We start from the raw sequence: 20,226 nt of genomic DNA, 5'->3' as shown, positions 1-20,226 counted from the left end.
GCTTTTTAATAATAATAATAATAATAATAATAATAATAATAATAATAATAATAATAATAATAATAATAATAATAATAATAATAATAAAACCAGAAAAGGGGGGGTGTCTTTATTACGGGCCATCCTTCAAGCAAAATGTTATTTTAATGAATTCTCCCACCCGCCCCCTTACCAGGAAGCATTTATGGTTAAGGGAACAGGAGGTCAGAAGCTTTTCTGCAAATGAGTCACCGTCGTATTGCCAGAAAAATGAACACATACTGAAAAAGGCAGGTGGGTGGGTGGTGGGTGGCGCTCTTTAAAACAAAAGCCCAAGAACGATGCCGTTTTATTTTATTTTTTATTCTGGCCGGGAAAATAAAGAGAAATAAAGGAGATCTCATCCCAAACCATTGGCTGTTTCATAGCAACATGCACATAATATAAACATGCACACACACACACATGGAGAGAATAATATATTTCCCTCCCTTGGATATTAACAACTCAAGGAAGCCATTTTGGAGGCCAATCTGCCCGAAGGAATAACCACAGCCTTCCGATCAAATCACATTGAGGGGCATAAGGGTGTGCTTAGGCGAAGAGGGTGTAGAATTAGGATCTGTCTGTGCATGTTTCACTCCGGAATTTGAAAGATAAAAACAAGGCGCTGATGACAACGGTAGGAAGCCAAAAGGGTCACGAGGAAATCAAGGAGACGGGAGAGACCACCGGAAACCTTCTCGCCCCAGTTGATATTCCAGTCACCTTCTGCCTTACGAGTAACTCTAACTGGGTTCGCATGAGCCTGGAGTGTGATCATAAAACAGCTCCGCCAAGCTTTTGCTTCCCCCATCTCATCTTTCTTCAGAGCTATTAATTAGAAATTACATCAGGGCATCAGAAAGGCAACGAATGTCTATTGTGTTCAGAGATTATCAACACTACCAGCGTGAGAGGTGAAATGAGAGACAGCATCGTGTACGCGGCAAAATACTGAACGCCTCTGGTTCTTCAGCCTTCCAGGTCTTCTTCTGGACTACAACTCCCAGAACTCCCAGCTAACATGGCCAAGGGTGGGGATTCCATACTGTCTGGAAGCCGCTGCTGTCGTATCTACAGGGAGGGGGTCGCTGAAGAAAAGCGAGGCTGGGTCTTCAACTAGAATCCATATTCTATGACTCTTCGGTCTTAACCTGGGTTTAGCGTTACAGCACCACCAATACTAAACCACAGTTAGTGGTAAACCCAGTTATTTTCGTCACTGAATCTGGAATCCAGATTTTTAAGCTGATTTGCTCACACTAATGAAAAAAGCCCTTGACCAGTACTGGCACATGAGCAACAAAGTTCTGGATAAAGCCAAAAAGAGAAGGAAAAGGCGAAAAATTTTCTTCCTTTCTCCTCTTGTGTGATTTTTGCCCCTTTGCCAGCTTTCTGCGTGATTTGTGCTGTCTAGTCATAGCTGATTTATAACAACCCTAACAAGGCTTTTAAGGCGAGTGAAATATTTAAGGAGTGCTTTTCACCAGTTACGCCCACCCGTGAGTTTCCATAGCTGACCAAAGATTCGAACTCAGGTCTCCTCATTCATCTACGCAACACTAAGCAGAGTTTGATCGTCCCTAGGATGTGGATGCTGAGAGCAATCTCTGACTAAGAGGGGAGCCACGATGAATTCGAACCAAATCGGCCATCGCTGCAGACTGACATAAAGCCAGAGGTCGGGAACACTCAGCCCACCGGTGTTATCCGGCCCTACAAAAGATCTACATTTGGCCCATGAAAGGTCCAGGGTTGTTCCCCACCCGAAGCCGAAGCCCTGAATAAAAAGCAATGGCCCCTCCCTCTTCTACGCCGTTTACTAGTCAACTAGGAAGGCGAACAGAAGTCAAAACAAAAAAACCCAACACTGCTATTTTTCTCAGGCCCAAGAGGAACAACCACACAACAGTTAAAATCAGCAAGAGAAAAATCGGTGGTGGAGATGATGGGGTGAAGGCTGACCCGGACAACCTCTTAAAAACAATTAAGGGATCCTTCACCTGAATCACACACCCAACATTTAGAAGCACGCAAGTACACTGTAGATTTCTTCAGCTGCTTGAAGAATTATGGGAACTGTAGTCCACAAAGAGAAATCACCACACCTCTCAATGCCGCTATCCACACATACGGAGAGTTTTTTCTGTTGGGCCTGCGCGCCTCCGCCCTTACCTGCTGGTGTTGCCGGGCTCCATCCGTGATGGACTTGACCACGGTGGCCATCAGCGGCTTGCAGATGACCTTCGAAAAGAAGCAGAAAACTTGCCAGTTTGGGGAGGGGGTGGCAGTGGCTCCTTCCAGCGTCACAGGGGACAGGCGAGGAGCAGAGCAAGAGAGACGGGGGAACTCCCCGCCACAAGATGAGAGGGAGTTGTAGCAGAATGGAAGAGTCAACATCCAATGATCTCAAGTTGGATTCCTTGAGACTCTCAAGGACAAAACCCTTCTGAAAAACCTCCCTCTTAGCATCGGCCAAGAACACACTGGGCGACAAAGAGAAAGGAACAAGAGGTTCCCTTATGAGATTTACTTTGTGTTTGTTACTCTCAGGGTGGGTGGATTGGGGCCCTTGTTTTACACCTCCAGCAGAAATATTGTGGCTTCTGAACGCTACCATAGGCTTGAAAAACAACTTTTTTTGGCAAATCCATATTTTTCAGGCTGGGGTAACCTGAGAGCCTCAAGCAAACTTGGAGGAGGGGAACACACCATGTACTGAATAGCTGTGTCTGTGGATGCTGGGATTTGTAATCCAACTTGGCTCCAGCTGTCCTCCACTGGTGAAGCCCCCCCCACCTCTCACAAAGAGAGGAACGGAGCCCGCACTGTTTGGGGGAAGGGATCAAGGGCCAGACAGATGAGGTACGGATAATGCCGAGACTCCTCCCAATTATTTCTCAATGGGTGCAAGACCGGCTCTTCCCCAACTTACCGGTTGGCGTTGAAAAAGATCAAGGAACATGGCCCCTGTCAGGGGACTTTTGCGTTTCATCAAGAAGAGCTTCAAAGCCTCGTCGTAGATCCCGACCGCTCGGTCCAAATCCAGACTGCCGACAGTCAAGGGCTAGGAGGAGAAGATGCAGAAGGAAAGTGATGATTCTAGCTATTCCCCAATCACAGGGAACAACACTGCCTAAGGTGCTGTACGGGGGGGGGAGCTTCTCATCATCATCACAATGACAAGGTGATGATTCCAACCCGTCTCAGAAATGCTCCCACATCTTTTAGAAATAAAGTTTCAACAGTAGTGTAAACCACAGTGGTTCATGCATTGGCCAGCTCCAAAATAGACTACTGCCATGCTTTCTACATGGGGCTGCCCCTGAAGGCTATACAAGAGCCATCAACAGGTCCAAAGTGCCGCGGCCAGAGTTATCACTGGTACCAGCAGGTTTGAACGCATTTCTCCAGTTCTGGCAGAGATTCATTGCCAACTAGCTAGTTTCCATACCCAATTAAGGATTCTGCTCATGACCTAGAAAGCCCTTAATGGTTTAGATGGGTTTGTTATGAGGTTTATTACATTTCGTTCATCAATTTTTCTTTCTAATGCCTCCTAGATCAACAGATCTCAGGGTATGGTACAATCAGTAACGTTACCTTAAAATAATTCAAATATTTACAGGAATCCGAAACACTTCAATAAGACTTTAGAAGACTTCCAAGACAAAATAAAACCAGCAAACTGAAATATCAGGGAACTAAGGAGAGCTTTGAAGATACCCTGGACAGACAGAAAGACAAACAAGTGGGTCCCAGATCAAATCAAGGCTGAACTATCTCTGGAGGCAAAAGTGAGGAAACTGAGACTGTCCTGCTTTGGGCACATCCTGAGAAGGTAGGATTCCTTGGAAGAGACAATAATGCTGGGAAAAGTGGAAGGCAGCAGGAAAAGAGGAAGATGCAACGTGAGATGGACTTGGTCCCTAAAAGAAGCCACTGATTCAAGTTTGCAAGAGCTGAGCAGGACAGTTGAAGACAAGATCTTTTGCAGATCATTCATTCAGAGGCTTGTCACGAGTTGGAGGCAAATAGCTGGATTCTAACTCAGTACCAAAGGCCGTATCTGCACTGGTCATGTGACCTGGCCTCACCTGACCAGCTGGCATCCCACTGCCTCCGCTGGCCTTCAGCTTCTTTTTCGGCTGAGCTTCCATGGGGTCTGTTCCTGGGTTCCCCTTCAGCACGCGGAAGAGGTACAAAGACGCGCTAAAAACACGAGAACAAAAAAATTATCAGGTGAAAATATCCCCAGGCGCAGCACATGCTGCCTACTGGCTGGGCATCAATCCGCCTCGTTGGTTCCTGTCCCACATCACCAATGTACAGCTAGTGTTCCCTAAATGGCCAACAAAGCAGTAACGAAAAATTAAAATGCAGTAGGGGCCCCCCATATCCACCGGGGACTGGTTCAAAGTCTCCCATGGATAATAGAAAACACCCTATATACAGCATGATAAAAGGGAAAAGAACGAGAATGCTTTATTTTCACATGCATTACCAGAACTGGCCACTATAGGCCGCCAGAGGCCATTCATTCACAAGTATTCATCGCAATCTCGGGCTTCCTCTAGTGGCTGGTTCTGGTAATACATGTGAAAATAGCTTTCTGGATTCTTTTAATATTTTTAGACCGTGGGTAAGTGAATCAGTGGATATTGATCCCCTGGATGGGGGGCCCTATTAAAAGAACAAGCTCATTTAGATAAGAGGCAGACGAGTCCTACAGGTGAGGGAACCCTCACTTACAGGTGAGGGAACCACCACGGACTGTCCCCTCTCTCCTGACGACGTGACAAATGAATTCCATCCCTCCAATGCTGGTTTCAACCCATCTCTTCACCATCCCCAAACACTGAGTGATGAGCAAGCCATAACCTCTTTAATTCTCGAAGCAGAGTTCTGTTCTGAATTCACAGCATCAGAAACACAGAAATATGCCACATGTGACACTCTCTGGTTAACAAAAAAGGGAAAAGCCCAAGGCAAAATTCACACATAATTTTCTTCCCAAGCTATTGCTATTAATTTATTGAATTACAGTAGGACCCCCCTATCGGTGGGGCATTGATTCCAAGTCTCTCCGTGGATTCTGAAAAATGTGGATTACACTGAACACTATTTTAATAGTGAGCATTACACGTAACATGGTCTCTTGTTCCCTCTAATGGTCAATTCTGGTAACTTCATCGTTACCAGGATGTTTAAAAAATATTTTTAATATTTTCAGACCATGGATAAGTGAGTCAGCAGATACTGATTCCGTGGATATGGGGGAACCTACTGTATTCCATTTATATTCTGTCTTCCAAACAATGCCCACTAAAAGGTAACTATTTTTTTTCCTGGAAACCATGAGGACTAGGAACTTGTTTTTAGCTTTTTCTTCCCGACAAGAATGTAGTCATTTTCCAATCAATGGGAAACAATTGTTTTCCAATCAATGGGTAGGAAGGCTGGCGCCTACGTCATCTGCTCAAGCCACCCACCTGAAGCAGTAGAGGGCTACCGAGGAGTCACTCTGCTTACACGCTCTCTTGACCAAGCTCTCCAGCTGGGCGTGCAGTTCCTCGCGGATGGGGGCCACGTTTTTGCAGTACTGCTTGGATCGACACAAACCGTTCCTGGGAAGCCGAACCCCCCCGAAACACAATCAGCAAGATCAAAAAGTTTTGTTCTCACTACTGACTTTTCAATGCGGAATCCAAACCCACTACTTCGGGGGAGGGGGGGTGTCAGCATGGATTGGGTTTAAATCAATTTGATTTCAATCGCGATTTAAAATCCCCCAAATCAGATTTTTTGGGGGGATAATTTAAATTCAAAAGTGATTTTCTAAAAAAGTTTAATCGTGATTTACATCCATTTGACTTTTAAAAACCCATTGTTCGATTTTTTTTTAATCCATCCTGATTAGGGTCATGTTACGAGGGGGTGGGAAACACCTGGTTTCCAGATCAAGTTGCGCCAATAGGCCTCCTGTGGCCACCGACCCACCAGGGCCTAACGAAATGCCTTCTTGTGCATTTGGGGGGGGGGGTTTAGAAGCCTCCACTGCTTCTGCACTGAAACCTCATAGAGCCCGACCCGAAACCCCCAAACCAGAAAAGGACTAGGAAAGTCTACTCCCCTTGTGTTTTATTTTTCTCATTTTTGTGTTTGTGTTTTCATAGAATCCTAGAATAATGGAGTGGGACGTGGCCTGTACTGGGTGCTTTACTTCCAAATTCTGGTGTATTTCCAGGGGGTGTCGTATTATCTGGAGTTACCAAGGGGGAGTTGCCTACAGCCAGCCCGCCTGCTCCCATCTCAATCAAGAAGTTCTAATCTCCCGGGAAATTAATTCCGGCTACAAAGAACGTCGGGTCACCATTCGATGGACCCAAGATTTCAATCAGCACAAAGTGGGTTCTCACGGGCACGAAAAACATCCACCGACAGACCGGCGTCTCCTCCCAAAACGTACGTGAAAATATCGGCGGTCTTTCGGAGGTAATCCTGTTCCTGCTTATTGGATTCCGAGCTCATACTCTGTTCGATCACGGAGAGAAGGGGGTCGATCACCAGGAAGACGAGGGGGTTCTCGGGCTGCTTCGCCAGAAAAACCTCGACCAAATCCAGGACCTGGAAAAAGCATCAGCGGAAGGGAGACGGGCGTCAGAGGGCCAGCGGCACCGGCCACCGAGAGGACGAGAGACCAAAGCACACGTGGAAGTGAAAAGCAACAGCGAGCATGTTCAAATGGCCAATTTAATTCCTCTGGATCTGCTGTAGCTGGCTGGAGAGCTCAGGGGTTTTCTCTGGCTGCAGAGTGTTTGATTCCCCCCACGGGGTCTTCTTTGGAGAATAGCCAGCCTGGGTAGCCTTGGGCAAGCTGCACCGTCCCAGGGATCCCCACCCCACCCCAGAAGGGCGAGCCACCTCTGAGTCCTCTCTACCTAGAAAACCCTGAAAGAAAGGTCACCATAAGCCAGAATTGACGTGATGGTCCACCATTGTTTGACAAGCTGTGGGCCAAAACGCCACTGTCTGGAGAAAAGGAAGGAGGGAGAAAAAAGAGAGAAATTGGAAATGAGGCTTTCCGCCACTTCTGATCGCTTCCAAAATTTTCTGTTGGCCAAAGCTCCTTTCTCAACTTCTTAATGTCTGTCGGCTTTGTCTGGAATTCCAAAACCTACATTATTTCACAAGCTGAGACTGACCCCTGCAGGCCGTGGCTGAAAGTCATGTAAATAGAATTCCTTCCTCTTACTAGTGGAAACAGTTCCTTTTTTTAAAAGAATACTGCTTCAAGAATCTGCCTAGCTAGGATCACTATAAGTAATGCCCTCGGCTAGGAGTAACAAGAGTCAACGGTTTTGTGTAAAATGTTTACAGTCAATTTTACCTTGTTCTATCCTGCAGTTCGACTATAGTGTTACTGTGGACCGATGTAAGCAGGATTGGGGGACCCTGGGGGGGGGGTCCCCAAGACTCTTTCAAACAAAATGGGAGTTTACTGAAACAAGAGGTGTGCAATTTAAAAATATTTAAAATTTTAAAAAACAAATGTGGGATGAAATCCTCCCCAAGAAAAAAACTCAGAGATGTGCACCCATTAGTTGATTACGGTTTTAGTCTACCCTAAGAGATTCTGTTTGGGAAAAAAAATGATTCCTTTTAAATGCGGTGCTGGAGGACAGCCGTCGAATACCTTGGAGAGCCAGAAATACAAGCAAGTAGGTGATGTATCAAATCAAGCCTGAATCCGACAAAAAAAAAATGTGGAAATGGAGGTTGTCCTGCTTGGGGCACATCCCGAGAAGGAAAGATTTTTCTGGCGAAGACAGAAATGCTGGGAAAAGTCGAAGCCAGCAGGAAAAGAGGAAGAAGTGAATATGAGATGGAATGACTCCCAAAGGAAGCCACAAGTTTGAGTGTACAAGATTTAAGCAGGGCTGTTGACGAGAGTCCATTTTGGAGATCGCTCATTTAGAGGGTCACCGGATGGCACAGAGATTCTTGCCTTCAAAAAACGGTCCCAACGTTTCCAAAATGCTTGAGCGCTATTACGTGCTTTCTCAAGCTTTCCGCCTCCCCCTCCTCACCTTGATTTTGAATTCCCGACGCAAGATCTTCTCCTTCCGAATCTTCTCCTTCTCGTCTTTTTTGGCCTGGATGCGTTTCTGCTGTTCGGCAAAGAGAGCCGAGAGGTTCTCGTCCATGGACATCATGGTCTCGTCGTCAACGTCTTCATCACTGTCGTCTCCACCCTTGGATTTCAGAAACCCTTAACATCACTACATTCATTCATTCATTCTTAAAGGAAACCAACCAGAATTGGAAGCTGAAAATTACACCCCTTCTAAATAAACACAAATCTGAAGAATCATGAACTCCGAAACAGTACTAGGCTTCATTCTGACTACAATTCCCAGATGCTACTGGCCTTGTTGTATTTTAGAAAAACTACATTTGGGGGAATAAAAACCGAGACGTTTTCCAAACTCTAGTATGAATGAACCTCACCCAACAAACGGCGGATTTTGAAGAGCAACTAAACCAAAACCTTTTTTTAAAATAGCAAAATTTGTGTTGCTTACTGTAAGAAAATCTGCAACTTTCAGTCCATATAAGGAGTCTCTGTTGTGATTTTCAGGGGGCGCATGCACGGACGGGCGAGGTGCGCCTGTGCATCACAGCAGGGTCTCTCTTGTTTCCAAGCAGGAACGGACGGAAAGTTACAGGTTTCCTTAAGCCAAACAACAGGGATTCGGCCGATGCTTCTAAGACTTCACCATTCACAAGATTTAAATCAATTTAATTCACAAGATTCTCCTACGACACTTACCAGGGCACTCCCGGCTTGCAAAACATTTTGGAGCATGGCTCGGAAATTCTCGTCCACCGCCCCCTCGGCTTCGCTATCCGTCTCTCGCATCTCCTCCTCGTCTCCCTCAACGGCGCTTTCGTCCGAGCTACTCTCGCTCGAACTTTCGTCGCTTTCCTCGTTTGTGTTCTGCTGTGAAAGAGAGGCACACAACATTTTTTTAAAATAAAAGGCAGGGCATAAAAGAAATAAATACCCCCTCTCTAGTACTACTGCATAAAATCGTAAGACTTCCCTGTATTTACTCAGTTTATCAACCTGATTTAAGAAGCTGAAAGGGAAGCAAGCTTAGGGGGAGTTAATCGCATCATCCTACTGAACCCATAGGATGTTACCTCATGATCTGGTAAAGATTTCCTGTTCTGAGTATCTTCTACCACCACCACCGCGTTCTCTTCATCCTGGTCTTGTTTGGGATCAAGAACCTTCAAGGACATGAAAAAACATTTACATTGTAAAGGGATTTCAAGCTTCTGTTGCAGATCTCATGTGAAGCAGGGGGCGGGGCCTTCAGACAGCACCGGGGGCACCCCGGGGATTCCCCATGTGGCCACGCCCACTTTCCCACAACACCCCACTTCGGTAGTTCCTTTACTTTCGTAGTTTTTTCTGTCCTGAATTCAGAATGCTGACATTTTTCCGCTAAAATTTCGTTCAGAGGTTGAAGTTAAAATACGCAGGCATTTCTGGCCCCGCCCCTTGGTTGTTAGCTCCACCCACCCCTGGGATGGTCTTGAGTTCTAATCTTGGGCTTCCCCACCACAGATGGAAGAAGACAGACCTCACCTTCCCGCTCTTCTCTCACACACATCTAAATACCCGTTTCTCGGATGAGAACGAGGACTGAGTCACTGAAACCAAGGACGTGCAGCCTCCAGGCCTGAAAATTTTAATTTGTCTTTATGTTTCAGCTAGAATCGGGTTTTTAAAAGGAGGGGTAAACCGTGCTTCTCAGCACAGAACCCAGGAACGTATTTTCAGTACCAGAATACTATTCAAGCAGTACAAAAAAAAAAAAATCCATTCCTGATTTTCACAGCAAACTTTCTTTCCTCTCGATAGGCTTCTTTATAAAGGGGGAAGGAAGTTAGTTTGGTTTTCTTCTGTTAAAATTCTTTTGGTTTAATTCTATTTAATGATCATCTCTTAATTAATCAATTCATTGGGGGTCTCAAACATGCATGTTTGTTTAACGGTTGAACACACACACCCCTTCTGTTCCTTTACTGGAAGAAAAGTGCAATATAAATAGATAAATAGGATCTACCAAAAATGACACCAGTAGATTCCCATTTATTTTCCACCCAACCCGATCTAAATGAAAGAATTTTTCCCCCTTCCGTCCTTTCATTCATTCACAGATTCATTCGTACAGAAAGGGGTGTGTGTATTGAATTTAAATGATTCCTCCAGGCATTGTCTCCAGATGATATCTGAACACCCCCTTTCCTCAGCTCCTACCAGAAGGGCCAACAGTTGAACCTGTTAGAGGTCCTGGCAAGCTCTAGAAAGGGATGGATGAAAAGAAAACCAGGGTTTAAGGTTTCTACAGTGTATTCCAGATGACTTCACCGAAGACACAACTCACGTCCAGCACAAGCTGTAGGGCTTCCTTCGTCATGTGTTGACACACCAGCCCGAACACGCTCTTGCACACCTTCCGGATGAGGGCGCTGGACTGGGCTAGAAGCGACAGGAGGACTTCCACAATCACCTCCACCCATTCGGGCTCTTCTTCCCCACCTGCACGGGGCAAAGGCAACATGTTCTGAGTCCTCGGACAACATGGACAGCCCATGCTATAGGTTGGATGGTTCTAACCAACGGAGAGGTGTTGGATTACAGCTCCCATCACCCCCAGCCAGAACGGCCGTGGTGGAGGGTATGGAAGATCACCCAAACAAAGGGTCGAATCCAGTCGGTAGTCCCAACTAGAGTAGACCCATCCAATCCATGGGATTTACACAGCCTATTCTAGTTGGCATGGCTAACGGGGTTTAAGCCACTGAAAATTGCACCCTTAGAGGGTAACACATTTTTGCTTGGCATTAAGGCTTTTGTGGACCAGAGTCCACTTCTTCAGATAAATGAAGCTTAGCCTCCGTCGACAAGCACTTACACACACTTTCCAAAGGGACAGATTGAATCAAACTAAAATACAAAAGATGCCAACGTAGATGACTCCCATGGTTTTTCATCAAATAGTACTTGGGGGGGGGGGGTGTAACACAGACAGCCTAACACAGCTAAGCAGATTATATGCATCTATCTTGATGCTGCTCCAAATTGAGTTCAACCTCTAAGTGAACTCTTGAAGACAGTCGACTGCAAGTCTTTGACACTTCCGTTAAATGTCTGCTATGCCTTCTTCCATTAAAAACCAAAACAGGCACACACAGGAAGCACAGGAGAGATCCTGAACATTAAGAAAGACTCAAAAAACCCATCCAGTGCTTCAGACTCTACAAAGCAGCAGCCATTGTAAATTCGGACAATCTGCACGGTTCACATAAGGGTGCCATTCAGCACAAAACCGGGCAACCTAAGTCCAAATATTGTCAATCTGGGGGAGAAAACCACACTCTTGGCAATCTGAAAAGTGCCCTATCAAAAACACTGGGAAGCCACTCATCGTCCTTGCTGGTGAGGAGAAAAATGTCATACCCTTTCATCTTCACACGTTAGAAAGGAGGCAAGCCAGAATCTGTCTTCCTAATACAGATAATGAAGACCGTCACAGGTCATTAACAAACCATAGTTGGGTGGTAACAAACTGGGAGACCGGCCAGAAGTCAAGAATAATGGATTGGTTAGAAAGACAGAACCGCAGAATAAAACAAGAGGTAAACAGGACGGCTTGAGAACACATCGCAGCTCAAAGAAGACTCAATCAGAAGTGGACGGCTTCTCGCTGCGGCACCACGGGAGCCGAATTCAAAACACCCAGTTGGGAAAAGCAAACACAAGAGTCATAAAATCATTTAGGGATGGGAGACTCACTGGCTGGAGCCAATTTTCTCTTTGGGGGCTTCTCCCCGAAGGCCCGCTTGGTGCAGTTCTGTAAGTCGTTCAGAAGGGGCACGCACTCGGCAGGAGACTGGGATCAAACCGTGGGAGGAGAGGAAAAAAGAAGAAGGTGAGAACCAAAGGCAGTCAAATGTTTTAATCACAGAGACGGGAACAAACCAAAAGGCTATTTGTGTTTACATTTAATTCTTCTTTGTGAGACATTTACTTCAAAATGCCTTGTTTTAAGAATGAGAAGCGTTTAGGCAGTCACTTTGTAAGCTGGAAATAGCACCAGGGAGATGATGGGTAAAACATGGTGTACACTGCAAACTGAAACCCTTACGAGCTGCTTCTGGAGGCATGGTTTGCCTTTTTAGAGTGGAAAAAACTGTTGGGAGTCCTTGCAACCTTGCATGCGGCCTTTACTAGGCTTGGCTGGGAGGGACCTTTCTGGGCTGGGATGACTGTCAATCTATCCAGCATCAACCAATCATACACTCCTCCTCCTGAACTGAAAGAGAGCCCTGCCTCTCTGCTCGGTGTCTCTTTCCCTTTCAGTACTCTTTTGAAAATGTCTGTTGAGTTTGCTGTTTGATCTGTTCAACTATAAGTAATGAAGCCTTTTCTTCTTTCTCTTACAAATGGGTTTGAGAAAGATTGCAGGGGTGCAGTGCACCCCCTCTGCATGAGGTTATGCTTCGCCCGTCCTCAACAAGGCTGCGGAAGGATGCCGGAGAGCTTTCTGTGAATGGGCCAGTGGATCTGGGATTGGATGACAGCTTCAGAAATTCAGGAGTCACACCCCAAGCAAAATGTTTCTTGCCCGCTGGAGAGTCATACCTTGAACAGGTGAATGCCAACCAACAGGAGAAGGTGTTGGAAGGCTGCAGTCTTTAACGTACGACTCTTCCTCTCTTTCTTCTGCAGGGTCTCCACCGTTTTTAACATCCTGAGACAGGAAAGATAGAGATGAATTTAGTGCATTTATATACCACCCTCTGAGACAGACAGACAGACAGACGGATGGACGGATGGATGGATAATCTCTAGGGACAGTCCGTAACTTCTGGCAATTTGCCACTCAATATTACACCTTTTGTGTAACTTAAGGAAAGGGTTTTAGCCACGGAGAGAGAAATGCCGGATGTTCAAGCTGGATTTCTCCAGCAATTCCCCCCTCCAGGCCTAAGTTTCGCCCATCAAGAAAACCCACCCCAGCTTTTTCCAACCCAGAGATTTCCTGCCACCCAGAAAGCTTTAATCCCATGGTTGAGATCCCCACGGACACCACCTTACCGGTCCCAGGCAAACTTCTCCTCTTTGCTAAACGGCACCACTGCCTCGGCATGCTCTGGCCGGGAAAGCAGGAGGTCAGCGTACCGGACGGCGAGATAGATCCAGGGGTCGCCGCTGGTGGTCAAGCCGTGGAGGTGCTTCTTCCTCAGCTCCTCTGCTTCAGCCGACTCCCCAAGGGCAGGCATCGTGTTCAAGTGCTGAAGCAAACTGGGGGCAGAGTCGGGATTTTAGATTTTAGAATTGCCTTGAGCTAGAAGGCCAAGTGGATAGAAAAACACCCTACTCCCCTGATGATGATGACGATGACGATGACGATGACGATGATATTATTATTATTATTATTATTATTATTATTATTATTATTATTATTATTATTATTATTATTATTATTATTATTAATAATAATAATAATAATAATAATAATAATAATAATAATAATAATAATAATAATAATAATAATAATAATAATAATAATAATAATGTGATGTTAAGTCAATTCTGATTTATGGTGACTAGAGATGGGAATGAACCACTGCTTCAAGAGGCAAGCCACCGAATCTCCCCAGACCGACCCACCCACCGAGCCAAGCGAGCCCGTGCCGAAAAGGCAATACCTAAAAAACGAATCCACGGTTGCCGTGCGAGTCGGCTCGCTCAGAGGCACCGACGGGACATCCCCCGTCTCCGTTATCTCTGGGGTCGGTTTCCTGGTCTTGAAAAAAGCATGAAAGAAGCAGAACCTGGAAGAAGAAGGCAAGGGTATCCTTAATACAGGTCGGTAAGGGAACGCAGGTTGGGCGGGAGGGGGACAAGTCCGGGTTGGGTGAGATGGTGGATGATTTTCCATAACGATCCTCAGCCACCACAATTATGTCGCTGAAAACAAGGTGCATGCTCTCCCCCTACCTTGTTTCCAAGGAGAATCTTATTTTCGTAAAGTCCTTGTGTCAATTCAGCGTCACGGCAGGCGTTAAGGAAACACGCACCTTGTTTTAAGGGGAAAACACGAGGGATTCTGCTCTATCAGTACAGCAGGAAGGAAGTCTAGTGGGAAGAAAAGCCCACTCATCCGTGTTGCGTCAACATGTCAAAGTGGCACGCAGGCATCTGTACATTTCCTTTAGCTTAAATTCTTTCTATCGCACCACGTCTGAGGACAAACAAGCTGGACAATGAAGCTTCTCCCAAGAAGGCCCCGTGAGGGATCGAACCCCCAACCTCTGGTTCTGCAGCCAGAGACTTTAACCAATAACCTATCAAGTCAGCCTTCCAGGTAATCTAGCATCTATTATACTACTCAAGATAATTTTCCTTCCTTCCTTCCTTCCTTCCTTCCTTCCTTCCTTCCTTCCTTCCTTCCTTCCTTCCTTCCTTCCTTCCTTCCATTTCATTCCTTCCTTCTATTTCATTCATTCATTCATTCATTCATTCATTCATTCATTCATTCATTCATTCATTCATTCATTCATTCAGGATTCATTCATTCAAAATCTCTAGCCCATCTTTCTCCCTGGGAGGGGACCGCAAGGTGGCTCGCAACATTAAAACAGAGAACCTTAAAAACACACAATAAATTACAGATTTTAAAGCAATCCAAGTGCAACGAGCGCTAAAAACTCTCGGAGAAGCATTTCAAGGTTTTAAAAGAAACTTGGAAAAATAAAAGAGTGCTCAGTTTATAGTTATTAAAAGCCAAAGCGCAAGCCACCATCCGCCACCTTGCTTCTCTCACCTGGAAACGTCGGTCACAAACGCTTCTTCCCTTTTTATCTGCGGATTTTCGACAATCCCCACGAGACGGGCGATGAGCCATTTCCTCAAGCGGGTCACGCAGTGCTCAGTCAACTCCCTGCCACAAGAGAAAGAAACCGGTCTCTAAAACCACGTATGAGCATCCAGGATTTTTTTTAATGACATATAAACTTTAGGACCAGCGGGACAACATAAGCAGCAGCAGGCTCTAATATTTCCCCAAAATATATCTTGCTGTCCCCAGGGCCTCAAAAAGACATTTTTTCCCTCAGCAACTGGCTGCCAGGGTGCAATTTTTTAGACAAATTGCTTTGGTGGCTTATATTTAGCATTTCTCAGAGTGGCATTTCTTGGTTCCTCTGAAATATCTGTAAACATTATTTCTTAGCTTTAAATATTGCCTTTTAATGATGCCAGCTGCCCTTCGGTGCTCGATGTTTTTAGCTCCAAATTTTGTTTGGGTTTTTTTGTGATGTAAACCACTGTTGTCTACTCACTGTTTCCAGCCGCATTTTTCGCTCCATAAGACGCACCTTCCCATAAGACGCACCAATTTTTTAGGAGAAGAAAACAGAAAAATATAATGTTTTCTTCGCTCCATAAGACGCACAGACTTTCCACCACCCGTTTTGTGGGGAAAAAGTGCGTCTTATGGTGCGAAAAATACGGTACTATCTTTCAATGATGTAAGCTGCCTTGGTCCCTTGTTTGAGGAGAGTAACAGGGTGAAACTATCTTAAATAAATAAATATTTTATTTTTATTTTTTGTTCAAAACCAGTTCAGAACTGGGGGGAGGACCTTCTCTAACTCCCCTGTGACATGACAGCAGGGTTGGTTGATCAACCAACTGGCTAGGCTCACCTGGGAGACATAGTTCTGCTTCCCATTAAGTTCTATAAAGGGCACCTCCTGAAGAACTACGACTCCCAGAAAGTACTGTAGCAGCTTTCTTTCTAAATTAATACTGAACGGCAAAGATCAGGAACTGGTAGGAATAATAGTTTTTTTCTTTTAATATTTTTAATATTTTCAGACTACACATCAACGAAAACACAGATACCAATCCTACAGAAATGAGAGTTCTACCATACTAACGTGGAAGGCAGCTTCTTCAATTCCTATTTAAATAAAGGTTTTAATTGACAACACAGGGTGGGTGGTTTTAAGGGGGGAAACCGCCCACCCCGTGTTCTCAATTTTCAAGATTCAGAGATGGCCACCAGTAGCCATCTCTGAATCTTGTCTGGCCACGCCTCCTCCCACATGGCCACCCTATCAGAGCTCGCTTCATTCCTCTCCACTAAAAACGCCTCTTGCGCCCTCTAGTGACCGATAAAAATATTTTTAAAATTTAAACTTAAAAAAAAAAAGAGAAAAGACTCACGTATTTGTTTTTTTCTCGTTCTGCTGCTGCCGTTTGGTAGCAAAATCCACGCAGGCCTCCAGGTCCGGATGGACGAACATGTCCTTCAGCCAATCGATGTATTTCAACAGGGCGCCAGGAAGGAGATGCTTCACCACTCTCCAGAAGGTGGGCACGACCGGGTACCCGTGATTGGTGAGGGTGGAGAAGCCGACCATGACCGCCAGCTGCTTTTCGGGGTCCTGGCACCCTTCCAGAAAGGAGCCCACCAGTGTTTCCATCTCCGGGGCGAACTTAAACCTATTGGGCAGCTGGAAGACAAGAGAGGAACGTGGAGGAGGGCCGTAGCTCAGTTGGTGGGAGCACATGGTGTACATGCTGGGAGCCCAGCTTGGACCTTCTGAAAGCGAAGATATATTGATGCATAACCAATCCCTGCAGACATTGCAGCCACTGACCTTTGTGGACACAACATGGATCCCGTACTGGCGCATCACTTCCCCTCGGAGAACCATCTTTAGCTGGCTGAGAGACAGAAGTGGAAGAGCGCTGCCCAGCAAACGGAAGCACATGTAACTACAAAAGGGGGGGGGGGAAGCAAGGGTTTTTTAAATGGCTTCTCAACACATTTCAAATTCATTTTGTAATTCGTCAGAAACTGTCAAAACTTCCAGCTCGCTAATTAGCTCCGTGCTTTAGGGTCTCTGGCTATGGAGCCAGAGGTTGGGAGTTCGATTCCCCCACTGGGCCTCCCTTGAGTAGAGCCAGCCTGGGTAGCCTTGGGCAAGCTGTACAGTCCCCAGAGCGCCCCTGGAAGAAGGGAATAGCCAATCCTCTACCTGAAAAACCCTGAAAATGGCCACCTTAAGTCAGAATTGAGTTGACAGCACAGCATTATTAGCCGGCTGGATAGATCAGTGAGTTAGGTCTCTAGCTATGGAGCCAGAATTTGGGAGTTCGATTCCCCCACTGGGCCTCCAGGGAGAAGAGCCAGCCTGGGTAGCCTTGGGCAAGCTGCACAATCCCAGGATGCCCCCAGAAGAAGGGCATGGAAACCCCCTTCTGAGCTAGCTGGGTAGCTCGGTGCTTTAGGGTCTCTGGCTATCTTGCCAGAGGTTGGGAGTACGATTCCCCACTGGGCCTCCTGGGAGAAGAGCCAGCCTGGGTAGCCTTGGGCAAGCTGCACAGTCGTTCTAGGGCGCCCCTAGTGGAAGGAAATGGTAAACCCCTTCTGAATCTTCTCTACCTGGAAGGAGTGACTGTAAGTCACAATTGACTTGATGGCACTTTATTATTATTATTATTATTATTATTATTATTATTATTATTATTATTATTATTATTATTATTATTATTATTATTATTATTATTATTATTATTATTATTATTATTATTATTATTAAGAACTTCTGAGGAATCTCACCATACAGCATAACCACAACTGGAGTAAAAATAAAACCAGTCAAAAAATAGAGAGAACAAAACATCATTTCACAGAGAACCCCCCCCCAAAAAAAACACACAGGTAAACGAGAAGTGGTCCAGCCAACCTGCACGGCCCCGTATGATCCAGAAGCAGCCCTTTTTCGATGGTTTCCTTCCAGAAGAGTTCAAAAGTGCCTTCCTTCAAGGCGACCTTCACCAAGTCCAGGGCGACGGTTGGAAGAGATCGGTCCCTCTTCTCAGACTTTGCCGCCATTTTCAAAACCTCCACCAACCTAAGGAGGAGACCCAACGGAAGATGTAGTTCAACATTTTGGCTTTTTAAAAAAGGACAATCTCCCTGAGGTTGGAAAGACAACCTAAAATAGGTTAAGAGCCAAGGCTGGACTAATCTTAGAGCTTGAGAAATTACATTTTGGACAATCATTTCCAGTCTCTTACCGCCAGAATGGCTACCTTAGGATTCCAACCACACGTTAAGAATCCTAGAATGATGGAGTGGGAAGGGGGTCTCGAAGGTCATCCAGTCCAACCCCCTGCTCAAGGCAGAGATCCAAGTCAAAGGAGATACATCTAAGCTTTGCCTCAACGCCTGGGTGACCTACCTGGGAATGTTTTCCGTCGTGACGACAGCCGATGTGCCCAGAAGCACCTTCAGTTTCTCTGGCCGGAGAACCTTAGGGAAGTTCTGGATGCCGACCAATAAGAGGTAGAGCTGCCCGGGAGTGCTGAAAGCTGAGGTGAGATCATCTTCCAGGATGCTAAAGAGAACTTCCTCAAAAACAGCTTCAGGGATCTGAGAAAAGGAATACAAATGGCTGGGTAGCTCCGCGGTTGAGCTCTCTGGCGGTGGAGCTGGAGGCTGGGAGTTCAAATCCCCCACTGGTGCCTCCGCGACCGGGGCTGGACTAGATGATCCCACGGGGTCTCTTCCAGCTGTGCAGTTCTGAGTGTATCAATATGATTATGATAAAGTGGACGACCCTGCCATTTCTGAACTGCACCTGGGATTTCTTCAACCGAGCTTCCCTTCTTGTTCGGCACTTCCCCGCCCTGCCTCCTCTAGCAGGCGCCCACTCAGAGGCGACGCCCAGAGGAGGCGGGGCAGGGAAACACCACCATGCAGCTTAAAAAGCACATGTCTCAGTGAGTCGGATCACCTGGCTGCAGAGGTCAAGAATTCGAATCCCCACTGTGGGGCAAGCTGAGATCATCCAGAGGGAGAGTTTGTGGCTAGTGGGGGCTGCACATCTTGTTCAACGGTGGAGCCCTGAGCCAGCGTCACAGAGCGCCACCAAAAGGAGGTCCCGGGAAACCACTTCTGAATACTTCATACCTAGAAAATCCTGGGAGGGGGCACTCTCGGTTGGACGCAACTTGATGAAATATTTTTCTTTTAAAACATACAAGAGCGGAACCAGTAACTGCTAATTCTCAGCTTCATACCCACATTTCTCTTAGTGGGGTGTTCTTAAACTATGGTTCTGACTATTCCATAAACCACGGTTTCCCATTTAATTCTGCTTTATTAGTATATCTGGTGGTTTATTCTACTTGTACCTAGGTTTGTGTTTTAATCCTATTTCTCTTATCTGAGAGCCACTGCGAATCCCGCTCTGGAAGAAAAAGGGGATTATCACAGCGAGGAAAATAACAGCAGTAGCCGCTCATCCTGCCGCCCGCCTACCTCAGCAACAATGTCGGCCAGTGTCTTCCGGGGAAGATCTTTCAGGTGGGCGTAATGCTCGGAGAGTCCTTGAAGAAGCTGGACGCACTCCAGGAGAGCCTTCGACGCCTAAGGGATTCAAGAGAGAGAACGAGGACCCCAGTGTGGGAAAGTAGAAAAGCACAGATCGCGTCAATCTGACTGTTCTGTTCCAGTGGTTCCCAGATGTTCTCGGGCTCAAACTCCCAGAAGCCTCCACCACTCACTGGGCTGGCCAGGATTTCTGGGAGTTGAAGTCCGAGAACATCAGGGACTAGTCCATGTCTTGACGGAGAAAACAAACTTCGCAGCTTAGATGGCGGTTGTAGGTTTTTCGGGATGTTTCGCTGTGTTCTGAAGGTTTTTCTTCCTAATGTTTTGCCCGTCTCTGTGGCCGGCAGCTTAGCTTTGTCGATCACTAAGTGGATGATGGTTCTCAAAACAGTGCCACAGACGACTCTTCTCCACCCCCACCCCCCGGGATTAAAATGATGTTTTTGTAAACCCGCGCATAACGCCACGAACTGTAAAAAGGCGAGTACGGAAACGGAACGTCACCAATACGAAGCACTTTATCACCTTTAATACCACAAGAACAGAAGTAGAAGAATAAAGGGTACGTTGAATGTACTGTAATAAACTATCACAGTGCATTCAGGCCTTGTACTGATCATTCACCTGCCATCATGAAGAAAAAGATAAAAATGTAAGTTTCTAGTCCTCATGGATACCAAGACAAGACTCAAAAGCCAGTGAGAAACAT

The 20,226-nt window shown here is 46.0% G+C and overlaps 1 protein-coding gene across 1 annotated transcript in view; it reads right to left on the bottom strand.

The window, feature by feature from the left end:
- Positions 1-20,226, bottom strand: part of MYBBP1A (MYB binding protein 1a) — a 32,220-nt gene that overhangs the window by 8,887 nt on the left and 3,107 nt on the right. The window contains exons 5-23 of the mRNA XM_020812141.3: positions 19,446-19,553; positions 18,364-18,554; positions 17,866-18,033; positions 16,774-16,891; positions 16,337-16,626; positions 14,931-15,047; positions 13,813-13,938; positions 13,199-13,405; positions 12,743-12,851; positions 11,894-11,990; positions 10,482-10,636; positions 9,229-9,318; positions 8,855-9,022; positions 8,112-8,276; positions 6,491-6,648; positions 5,514-5,648; positions 4,119-4,233; positions 2,957-3,088; positions 2,197-2,265 (exon numbers count right to left, since the gene is read on the bottom strand). Of these exons, the coding sequence (XP_020667800.3) occupies positions 2,197-2,265; positions 2,957-3,088; positions 4,119-4,233; positions 5,514-5,648; positions 6,491-6,648; positions 8,112-8,276; positions 8,855-9,022; positions 9,229-9,318; positions 10,482-10,636; positions 11,894-11,990; positions 12,743-12,851; positions 13,199-13,405; positions 13,813-13,938; positions 14,931-15,047; positions 16,337-16,626; positions 16,774-16,891; positions 17,866-18,033; positions 18,364-18,554; positions 19,446-19,553 (2,718 nt within the window). The remainder of the gene's footprint in view (positions 1-2,196; positions 2,266-2,956; positions 3,089-4,118; positions 4,234-5,513; positions 5,649-6,490; positions 6,649-8,111; positions 8,277-8,854; positions 9,023-9,228; positions 9,319-10,481; positions 10,637-11,893; positions 11,991-12,742; positions 12,852-13,198; positions 13,406-13,812; positions 13,939-14,930; positions 15,048-16,336; positions 16,627-16,773; positions 16,892-17,865; positions 18,034-18,363; positions 18,555-19,445; positions 19,554-20,226) is intronic.

The sequence above is a fragment of the Pogona vitticeps genome, chromosome 7, assembly GCF_051106095.1.
Source record: "Pogona vitticeps strain Pit_001003342236 chromosome 7, PviZW2.1, whole genome shotgun sequence".
Taxonomy (NCBI): Eukaryota; Metazoa; Chordata; class Lepidosauria; order Squamata; family Agamidae; genus Pogona; species Pogona vitticeps.
Note: the sequence above shows the minus strand (reverse complement) of the source record. Positions and strands in the feature narration are given on the sequence as shown.